Here is an 11394-nt window from a genome sequence, read left to right on the forward strand (position 1 = left end):
AACCTTCACTCTTCAGAGACCTTTCCCTGAGCACCTTTGTCCCAGGCTGGAGTTTCTGTTCTTACTGCCATCTTTTCTCGCAGGCCAGAGAAGCTGGTGTGGCACGGTTCATGCGTCGCCGGGCTCCGGCAGACAGACAGCTACTGCGAAGCATGGCGGACCAACAACCATGCCGTCACTGGCATGGCCTCCTCTCTCCGAAACGGCCGCCTTCTCCAGCAGACTGCACGCAGCTGCTCCAGTTCCTACGTTGTGCTGTGTGTGGAGAACAGCTACATTGCCTAATGAAAGCTTGGGGGGGGGGGGGGGGTTCCTTTACAGCTGCCTCAGAAGAACAATATACACACACACATGGTTCAAAGCCATGACTTCCTGTTAATGTACAGTACTCCAGTAGTACTCTCCTGTACTCCAGTAGTGAAAACAAAATCTTAATTTCCAACAAATACTCACACCTTTGGGATTGAGGGTACACAAACCAGCCAGTTTATTACTAACTCTGTGTAGGTGTATAAGTAGTGAGTCCATGCCCAGTGCATACAGCTCTTCAGTTTTTGAGCACAGTAGACACTTATCCATAGCAGCTTACAATTTCAAGCATATCACAGGAGCAGGAGAGTGTAGTGTTAGGAGTCTTGTCCAAGGACTCTTATTGGTTCAGCATAGAGCACTTGCCCAGATGGGGTTTGAACCCTAGTCCCCCACAGGTAAGGCAGCATTGTTAGCCACTACAGTATACCCCTGAATGTATTCCCACAGCTACCATCTTAATGTTGTGATGGGAATAGTCCACCACCCAAATCATAGTCAGAAAATGGTTGGTTTGAAATGGGGTAGCGGGATCTCCAATCTGTAGTTGTAGACTTGTACCTATTAAACAAGTGTAGCTAAAATGTACCTATTATACAGGTGTAGCTAATAAAGTGACCTGTAAGTCTAGGTACAAGGTAGGAGATTTTAATAGAGAGGTTAGTAAATATATAACATTACAAAAATTCTAAATATGCAGAAATTAGGGGTGGGCAGTCAAACACAAAGGTGCAGTGTGGCTGTAGGTTTACATTCCAAAAACTATCTGGTAAAAATCTTTACCTCAGGACTTCAGTACCTATGGAGGACTCAATGTCTACATATTTTTATTTAACCCTTGAGTTAAAAAAAAAAAAAGTAAACCATTGTGTGGAAAAGTAATTAGATTTAACTATGGGAAGGACACAAAATTAGATCTGTCCCTAGTTTCAGTACCTTTGACTCAGTCACAACAAACCATATAATCCCTATAAAAATAAACGGGAGATTCTCGACTCCTTCATCTTACTCCACAAAGTTAAACAAGGCTGAATGAGGGAAATGCTTGTTAGGTTTGCTTAAAACTGTACAAATCTGTACCATTTTTTATTTATCTTACAGAAAACTCTCAGGCGAGGCTACAATTTGGTCCCCGAATACCAGTTCAACCACACAAGCTCCTTGCCAAAGAGCATAACCATAGTAGTAGATAGCCCACATTCCAGCCCACATTCCACCCTCTTTAGTATATGATTCATTTCCAGGTTGTTTGACCACCAGTTACCACCAGTTCAACTAGTAAAGAATTCTCTTTATAAATCAATTTCTTTTTAGAGCTAAATGCAGTAGATGATGCATTTAAAACTAAGTTCATTAAGGTGGAATTTTTAAGGTGCCTTCACAAACCAGACCAAAGACATGGGCCTTTTAAGGTCTCAAGCTTCACTGAATTATATATGCACTTAGTTCATTACAACTGCACCCAAATGGTCTATAATTAGTGTAAGAAATACATGTTTTTTTAATGTTAATTAACACTTGTTTTGCATCTGTGTCAAAATTATTTTTGACCATATCTGTGTAACAATTCTTCATTTCTGTACTTTTCCACTTAAGCCTTTTTTTTTTTTTTTTAGATTTATATTTATTTTGAACACAAGTTTAACAGTAGAAAGCTTTAAGTACAAGAGTTTACTGGTCAATTGCCAATATTGTTGAGTCTACTGAACTACAGTACACTTCTAATGGATTATGACCACAACAAACCTGGAAGCCATTTGTATATCATATGTACTGTAATTTTTATGAAACTAATAAACAATGAGAATCTCTAAAATATGTATTTTTATTTATTATGCTGCTAAACAATTACACTTGAAGCTGTTCACTGAGTAATGCTCTTCCAACAGATTATGAAACATTGTATGTTTGCCTACTTGTCAAAGAGTGCCTTCTATTCCTTTGAGCTCACAGTTTCTTGCATTACAAGTGTGATACATTAAAGAAATGATCAGGGTTAACTAATTTAATTTCCAGTTATTGTGCATTACAACAGACAAAAGCCATCACACATTTCTGTACACTTGGAGCACAATTGAAAGAAAATGTGCTTAATAGATGAGTATGTTTCAAATAAATTATTTTCAATTTCAAGAACAGAACTTTTGTCTGTAGACAGACAATAATGTTACAGTTGCCATAGGCAGAGATTAAGTTACAATTAGCTCTCAATATCCTGTTAATGAACTATAACTTTAGTGAAATCTTTTATCATTCCTAAAGATTTATTAGATACTTACAAATTCAGATCTAAAAAAAAAATTATAAATTCAAAACAAATAATTACATTTTCTAGTTTTCAGTGTATGATTTTATAGCAAATATTCAGTTTGTAAAATGTACCAGAACATTATGCTCACTTTAAAAGTACGGTTAAAAATAAAAATAAAAATTCAAAATAAAAATCAAAGGTGTCTAAAGTGCAAAATTCTGAATGTTTTCCTTATGATCAGTATTTTGCCTGACATACAATAATATGCAGTATCTATTACAAAGTAAAGGAAACATCTGAAGTGCCTCAGTTGTGTTTATTCAAACTCATTTTTAAAGTCATATTACTATAAATATCCAAACATCCCCAGATGCAGAAATCCAGAGGCACTTTGTGTGTTACACATTAGTTTTGGAAACTAGAACACACAACCGTAATGACCCAAGTACTGTACCTTTTAATTATAGGTGGTAATGTTAACACTGGTGCTCCAAAGTACACTATATACACTCTAGTAGGCCTTTAATTGTAACTCAAATGGTAACTTAATTGAATGTTTTGAAATATATACATATAAATCATCTCAGATACCTACAAAAAATTATAAAAACATCTAAGCACCCATCTCTGCAATGAAGATGCAAATGTTCAGACATTAAACTGCTTGTTCAGCATTGCATAACAGCAACCCAACAGCAGTACAATGTACAGTTCAGACTGCATAAAATATTTAGCTTAGTTTAATTCCATGTTCTTTACCATTAAGATGTGATCTACCCTGCTCCTCTGTTCCGGGTAGTCCCTGCGTCAAAAGATCCGGATTAACATGCAAACAAAATCAGAGAACTCATTTAGGGCAGTGGTAGCTCAGTGGTTAAGGTACTTGACTTGGAATTGGAAGGTTGCCAAATGACCACTGTTGGTGCCCTGAGCAAGACCCTTAACCCTCATTTGCTCAAGTTGTACTCAGTCATATTTGTAAGTAGCTTTGGATAAAAGCGACAGATAAATGCCATAAATTTAAGAAATAGTTGTTTTTTTTCCAATTCTATACATTTCCTTTTTTTTTTTTTTTCTTTTTTTTTAATTAGAAGCATTTTAAAAAATCAGAAGCATTTATGAAACCAGCTACTCATAAATGGGCTTGCCAAAAACCTCTTGAGCTGGCTCCTGGCTTGACACGCCTCACTACTTTCTACGCCCTGTGCTCATGTTCAGAGGCTGTAGTGCTGCGAAATTCCCCCAGCCAAGAGTTACACACAAATCTGGCCGCACGGCAATGTCATACTCGAGTCGCCAGGGTGTGAATTAGGTGTCTTAAATAATGAACAGTAGAGGTGCTAGGGTTCCTTATAGCAGTGTGCCATTTCTAAGACATTCTAATAGAAAACAGGTGATACTGATCAATGTTAACAGCAAATATTTTTGTTGCCAGAAAAATGAAATATAATTAGCACTGGCTGCCTTGTCCATTGCCACCACCACACACCAAAGATCTTGCTCGGTCATGACAGACTAATAAGATAATGCTAAAATGGTAATTCTCTCGCAAATATTTTACATTATCATTCCTAATTGGTCCATGTAATACCAGAAGAGGGATAGAGAAGTGTGCTTCTGCCAATATCACAATTACACGTGCTAAAAGAGAACATATCATTGTTGTTAAAATGTTCCACAATTAATTTGCTTATACTACTAAAAACCATTGTGTGCGTCTAATTCAGCCGTTTGGGACCAAAAGTGCTCCAAAGTTTTACAAGAACCATTAGCATCAAAGATCTGTAATTAGTACCAAGCAACACCATGTGATGTCAGGGTCTGACTGAGGAGTTCCTCTCTTCCTTCAGTGCGTACAGCACAAAACATTCACTGCACTGACTCGACCTCTCAGCATTTAGCACAGTCCACGTTCGTTAACGGACGACGTCGGACTGCAATACTGACACAAAGCACTCTTTCTCCTGCCAAACACCACGCCAGACAGCAGCTGTTCTGCTCAGCCCTGTTGGCCCTGACCAACCTCCTGGAACCACAGCTATTACCAGCATTACCAACATTTTAATCTGCTGCTATAGCTTCTTTCTTTTTTATTTTTAATGAGGTCATCAACAAAATTTCACATTTTAAATATCTAAAACATGTAAATTGGTGACTAAAAAATTAAAGACAAGTAATAATTAACAACTAGTTAACTCTGTGCAACAGAGAAATCCAAGAAGGTGCCCAATAAAAAAAAGAAAAAGGTAAAACAAAGAATTGAAAGAATTTTACTTCTCTCAGAAACAAACCTGAAGTCTATACTCTCAGGTAACTCAGATTACTGCCTGCATCTGACTCTCCCACCAACTATGAAGATGCATCAACTGCTCTCCACCATTACACCAAAACTACTTTGGCGGTTGTTCAAATAGAACGGTGTTTAAAAGATGAGGAAGTACAGAGAAACAGGTTAAGTCTCAGAAACTTGTAAGGCACTTCTTTCAACTCCAGCCTCTTGGTCCATAGTGGAAATTTATCAGCAACGTCAGACCCCAGAACAGCTCCACCCTGAATCCAACAAAGACCTTTACACATCATCAGTCATTGGGAATGTGTGTCACATGTACACCTTGGTTTTTATGTGTAGACAATTACACACAGTCTCTCGGGAACCTCTCAGAACAGGACAGATGGCTGTAACTGAACTCAACAGCCTTGTTACTTCCCACCAGTTCTGTTGGTTAGAGGGTCTGTCTCAGAGCTGAATGGTTCCACCTGGCCCAACTCTACAGGCACCTGCTTCTTCCTCTGACTGCGGCAATGACATGTGATGACCCACGCCGCACAGCCCAGGTACACCACAGTCAGCAAGAGGAAGTAGAAGAAGTAGACAAAAAACTGTAAGGAAAAAAATATTTCATTTAAAAACTAAATTTTAAATTAACACACTGCTGTTACACAGCTGACACACTAGACATTCATGAGGAACTTTCCCCATTACATCACATTTTGCAACATGGACACACACACTATGATTTTTGCATATTTGCATATGCAAAGCTTTTGGCCTTGGCCTTTTTGGCCTTTTAATGCAAATGAAAAGCAAATACAAGATTACTGAATGGCAGAGCCTGAATGCAAGTACCCTGGTTAATTACAAAACTTCAGTAAAATCAATAGTATTCTTGGTGCCAGACTCTACTGTATCCTGTACTTTAAGGATGCCACTTAATAGGTGGTCAGTTCATTTTTCAACACAAGGTTGACTGCTGTCTTTGCTAATAACTTCACAAGGGCAGATCTCAGAATTGGACTGGGTCTTTCACAACAGCTACAGGACTGAGTCCTACACAACGAATTCCAGACCGTGTAAACTTCTGAAGGAGAAGTCCTGCATCTATCTGTAGAAGGCTGGGCATTTCCATAAACGCAACTGGATAGCTTTGCCACTTTTTAAAAAACACAAACACATTACTTGTACCTTTAGAAAAGGGTCCTTACCTGGGAATGCACAGGCAGAGCCAAACCTCTTTTATCCACTATGATTAGAGTTATAATGCTCTTCAGGATGGTTCCCAGGAAAGTGTTCACACCAAACACCAGAGCACATAGCTCTTTGGTGAGAGAGGAGGCAATCTGGAAGCTGACAGAGGAAGACAGCAACAGGGCTGAAATATGATGACAATTTGGCCTGTAAAATTGTCTTTCCTAAGGTCTGATTATTTTTTATGTTTTGCCGTTTGCCCTTCGGGTAGCCGAGCACAACAAATTCTTCCTTACAGCTCTTCTTGTGTGAGGAGCTCTGTGTTTTCACAAAATTAACATGTTCAGTTACCACAGGTACCATTTTCTAAGAGGCCTGTTCTGATGTAGAATGCATAACTGTTCAATTCATGGAATGGCAGAAGTTGCAAAACAGTTAAAAATAAACTGTACACTACAGAACTAAACCCCAACCCTGAAGGCCCTTTTTCTAATGTGATAACACTACAGAACGTTGGAGCAAGCACTCCTGTGGTACTCACGTCGCAATAGGCACCAGGAACTGGTAGAAGCCACGGAAGAGGACGTAGCATACATAGCATACCCAGATGTTGTTGGTAGAGCCCATGAGAAGCAGCAAGCCAGCCTGTGAAGCAGTGATGAGACCAATCACCAGCTCTGACCACACGTTCCATCGGATCTTCACGAAGCCGGCCACAAATGATGTGATGGCACCTGATGGAAAAGAGTGTTCATTCCTAAAGTTATGCTCATGCACTTGTAATGATGCTGAAGGTACACTGTTGAAGGATGCAAGATGGAGAGCTTTTAATAAAGTGTTTTCATGTGACACTCTTCATTAGTCTGCGATATCTGTCGTGTGCTGCGGGCAAACTCAGTGATCTCTTACAGAACTTGGACTTTGCCTCCATCTGAGCAGCAAACTGATGTGTATAAGTTGCCAACGCCTTCAATAAACTGCATTCATTAACTCTTAGGATCTTCTAGTCCAAACTGTATCCAGGCAGATAAAAGGTCATATAGTCCAGCTACTTTCTGGTTTTTCCTGAACTCCTGTCATCTAGAAGAACTTTTGCTATTTGTTAGTAATTTTACATGCTGCAGAACTCACCAAGCAACGTGGAGGCTGCTTCAACCCCTCCATTGTAGACATGTTTTTGATCTGTGGCAGGGTAAACTTTGTTCCACAATATATGCACATAGAACACCACCAAGTAATAGCCAGTGGAGTTGAAGATCCACCACAGGCTCCAGAGTCTTAGGTTAGACACATTCACAACATTCCTTAACTCCTTCAACATCTCAACAAACACACAGTTTGCCCAGCAGGGGGCACCGCCTCCATCACAGCCTGACGATGGGGCCTTGCTGGCCCCTCTGTCTCGCTTGATCTCGTCGAGCTCAGGTGGGTGGGAGGCCCCCTGCTCCTCCAGATGGCTCTGGTTGAAGAACAGGCTGCGTTTAGGCCACGGCAAGCAGAGGGACAGCAGGAGGCCGAACGAGACGAAGGCAAGCGAGACAGCGCTGAGCATCCTGTACGTGACATGCCCCAGTGACATGCACAGCTGACCCATCACAGAGCTGGTGAACACGCCCAGTAAGACGGAGGAGCGAGAGTAACTAGCCGCCTGTTGGTAAACGCCTGCCGGCACCAGTGAGAAGATGTAGGATGAGTAGGCTACGCGAGCCGCCATGGTGACCCCGTAGAAAAACTCCATAAATTGCATCTGCAGCAGGGAGGTGCCAAGAAACAGGATGAGCCAGATGGAGACTTGGCTGAGGCCCTGGAGGACCAGGACAGGTTTGTAGCGTAGGTAGTCGGTCAGCAGAAACACGGGCACCAGCACAGCCATGTAGGAGTAAGAGAGCACTGGGCTGATCTCATTGGTCACCTGCACACACAAGGCGACAACAGAAAGACATGAGGAAAGCCCAAGGACTGATCACCCGGTAGGAAGCATTGGAATATTCAGATCACCTGGTAGGAAGCATCGGAATATTCAGATCACCCAGTAGAAAGCATCGGCCCCTGCAGTATATTCAGCAATGGAATAACTGCCTATTAATTCTAGCCCTAACAAATAAAATAAACACACATCAAAACTTCACAAGCGCAATGTTATTAATGACCACACACAACTTCACTGGCAGGAGTGCATTTAGGATAGTTAGTTCCAAAGTCTGCTTAGTCCCCTTCCCCTTAGTCTGAATAATGACCTAGTTAAACAAACAGCAGCACTTGGTGGCAGTAAATGATGGTACATGTGCTGTGGAACTCACTTGAAGTGAAAATGTAACTGAATGAGAAAACAGCAACTATGTCCTCCCACAGAGCCAGTTAGACCACTCAGAGTTGGCAGTATGCACATCTTTTTTTTTGTTTACATGTGGTGCCATTGGTTTCAGGGGCTTTCAGGGAAACCACGTGCAGTGCATGCTCAAAATCACATGCTTCATAAAATGTACTCCGTGTCACTTACTGTCCCAGTAAAACATGCCTACAGAGGTATCTGTAGTCAGCAAGATCTGGCAATAGCTCACAGCCTGTCTGACCCATTTACCAGGAATGTGACCTCTGACCAGGTTTAAGCAACTATGCTCCAGCTATTACCGCTTAGCATGGGGCCCAAACAAGACAGTGCAAACCAAGCAGAACTTCATCTGGAACCGCTAACCCACTAACAACCTTTTCCTAAAACAAGGTTCCATAACCACAGATGTTACAGAAAAACACAACCACAGATGCTACAGAAATACACAACCCCGGGGTGCTACAGAGAAAGCATATGATGATTGTTTTGTTTTAAACGACCAACAAAACAAACAAAAAAGGAGTGGGTAATTAATAAAACAGATAGTCACTTAATCTCTGGGTTAAAATTTGAATCCAATAACTAATAACAAATCCATAGCTAAAAAGGAACCTTAAGGGCTGTCAAGTGTAACTTTGAACTCCACACCGAGGCGCACCTGTTCTCGGGTGAAGTTCTTCTCAGGACTCAGCAGTTGTGGTGTGATAAAGGGCTCGCCTGGCTTCAGCTGGACCATGAAGCCGTAGAAACACAGGAAGACCACGGACCACTTCCAGGAACCGGGTTTCTGGGCTTGCTCCTTCGGGTCTGCTTGCATGTCGAGCATGCACAGTGGTGGCTCCTCAGGCTTGGGTGCATCCTTATTCTCATCTGTGCTCAAGTTATCCCTGTGATCTCCTTCCTCCCCACTATACGTCACAGACTCGACCATATTCTACAGTTGCCTAGCAATACTACAACTTAGGATGGCTATGTCACTCCATAAAAATCCGGACAAAGGATGTCACATAATACTGAAATGTTAAAGGAAGTCAAGGAGGTATTAAAATGTAGAAAAAAAAATTATTTTTATATTCTAAAGGGAATTTACCCAGTGTGGTGTCGGTAGCGCATTAGAAGATCAACCAGCCATTAAGCATTCAAAAAATGACTTAATAGAAATCAAGATTTCATAAAATGAGGGATGGGCTTATAGTTCACTATTTAAAAATTGAATATGTCAATCTACAAATAACACTGTGTACCTAACCATTGTCTCTCTTGCAAGTCTGACAATAACAGATCCTGCAAAAGAAAAACACAAAACAGTGATCACTTACTGTAAGAGACAGAAGATGTTCTAACATGTATTAAATGTGTAACAAATTTGGTATTACAACAGGAAGCAATACCAATGAAGGCTGGCCTGTGAATAAATTGGGTTTTTTTTAAAAAGGGGAAAAAAAGAAAAAAAGAGTACATCACATTAGATCGGTGAAATCTAGCTAAAAACAGTTTTTTCAAAAAGGGCTTGCCTAAATCATTTTAATTGAGTTTTGAAAGAGTATTGGTTTTATTACATGGGAATTTTGTGGAGTACTGTTATGGTAAAATGTTAGCGCATACACAGAGTTTAACGGAGTTGCTAGGCTTGTTTTACTGCATTACTGTTTTCTCACGACCAAATGCAAATGCATTATTTCACGTCATATTTTCATAACACTTCTAAACAACATGGAATACACAGCAAGACTACTTATGTTGCTCGTCATACTACTAGGAAAAGCAAAATGGGTTTTAAGTGTTTTAAGTTACAAAATTACACGAAACCACCTACATGCAAATGAAGATAACGCAAACATCGCGACACAAATACAACTCAATAATACAGACAAATTAAGCCAATAGAGTTCATTACACGTCATCCCGTCGCTCTTTCCCGAAGCATTACACGTTGCATGTAGCTACATGTGCAGCTTTTTAAAAACGTTTTCTGTATGTTGAAACAAAGTGAACAGAAACAGAAAGCTACAGACGGACGTGATGCGATCAGAAACCTACAGACAGACGTGTGTCTTCCCGCATATCTTCTGTGGGGCAAACTAAGCAGCCTTGTGCTCGATGCTGATCAACCTCAGCACTAGCTGGACAGGTAAACTGTTTGTTTAAAAGACAGAGAATGCCTTCACTGAACTGATCAAACTTAGTTAAAGAATGCCGTGTTCTGCAAGAGTAACGCGCTGCCATGGAATAAACACGTGCTAAACGCGTGTACTCTGATCCTTCAACAAACTACAGCCCACTGCGGCACTAAAGAATAACATGTACACCCTAAAAAACATTTTATGCAATTCATATGTCTTGTGAACTTACTCACACACAATGGCTTTGAACGCTGATAGCATTACAAGATGCGTAAAGATCATGTCTGATTTACTGACGAGTATATGTGGGCCGGCGCTTCAGCGCCAACACGTCTTTTCAAAATAAAAGTCATGTGCACGACGTTAAAATCTGCATGAGAACCTTTTAACACACTTATGAAAAAGATTATACGTCGAATTTCCTATATTTCGCATGTGAATCTTTTAACACACTTGTGAAAATAGATTACACGTCAGAGATCTTATATTTCGCATTGGCAGACTAGAGTAGATGGGGATGATAAAATCTCATATCTATATATTCTGTGCTGTCTCATTGAGGTTTGTTAACTCATGACTCCTTAAGAACAGTGTGGGAGAAAGATCTTGCCTGTAGGTTTGATGACAGAACATGGAATAATGTATATAAGAAAATATTTTCAGTATGTAGCTCCAGAAACACTTATATTTTTTCCACAGAACCTCAAAATAGCTCAAAATATGATCTTTGACATATAATCTAATTTCACAAATGTGTTAGATGTTTCACATGCTCAAATGCACATGAAATGTTTTTCTTCTTGTGTGTACTTCACCTCAGGCCACAAATGGGACTCTGGGTAACGTGATTTAAGAGTGAGCCCCATCTACTCTAGTCAATGTGAAATATAGAAAATCTGATGTATAATATTTT

General features: G+C 40.2%; 2 protein-coding genes across 11 annotated transcripts in view; one reads left to right on the top strand and one right to left on the bottom strand.

The window, feature by feature from the left end:
• col18a1b (collagen type XVIII alpha 1 chain b) overlaps window positions 1-2125 on the top strand; it is a 40929-nt gene extending 38804 nt beyond the window's left edge. For all 5 annotated transcript variants that reach the window (XM_027020167.3, XM_027020163.3, XM_027020164.3 and 2 more), the window contains one exon: window positions 84-2125. In XM_027020167.3, coding sequence (XP_026875968.2) covers window positions 84-285 — 202 coding nt within the window. In that variant the 3' untranslated portion in view covers window positions 286-2125. The remainder of the gene's footprint in view (window positions 1-83) is intronic.
• slc19a1 (solute carrier family 19 member 1) lies at window positions 1908-10789 on the bottom strand. 6 transcript variants are annotated; one of them, XM_081710421.1, is made up of 7 exons: window positions 10399-10681; window positions 9750-9763; window positions 9017-9642; window positions 7158-7938; window positions 6568-6760; window positions 6044-6185; window positions 1908-5440 (listed from the first exon to the last, which is right to left on the bottom strand). In XM_081710421.1, the coding sequence occupies exons 3-7, from the start codon at window positions 9287-9289 to the stop codon at window positions 5261-5263; spliced, it is 1569 nt and encodes a 522-aa protein (XP_081566547.1). In that variant the 5' UTR covers window positions 9290-9642; window positions 9750-9763; window positions 10399-10681; the 3' UTR covers window positions 1908-5260. The 6 variants fall into 6 exon arrangements, with proteins under 6 accessions (XP_081566547.1, XP_026875973.3, XP_026875975.3 ...); XM_027020172.3 differs by lacking the exons at window positions 9750-9763; window positions 10399-10681 and adding an exon at window positions 10715-10789; XM_027020174.3 differs by lacking the exons at window positions 9750-9763; window positions 10399-10681 and adding an exon at window positions 10711-10783.
• Window positions 10790-11394: the final 605 nt, after the last annotated feature.

This window comes from Electrophorus electricus, chromosome 3 (assembly GCF_041902795.1).
Source record: "Electrophorus electricus isolate QZ-2024a chromosome 3, ASM4190279v1, whole genome shotgun sequence".
NCBI classification, from domain to species: Eukaryota; Metazoa; Chordata; class Actinopteri; order Gymnotiformes; family Gymnotidae; genus Electrophorus; species Electrophorus electricus.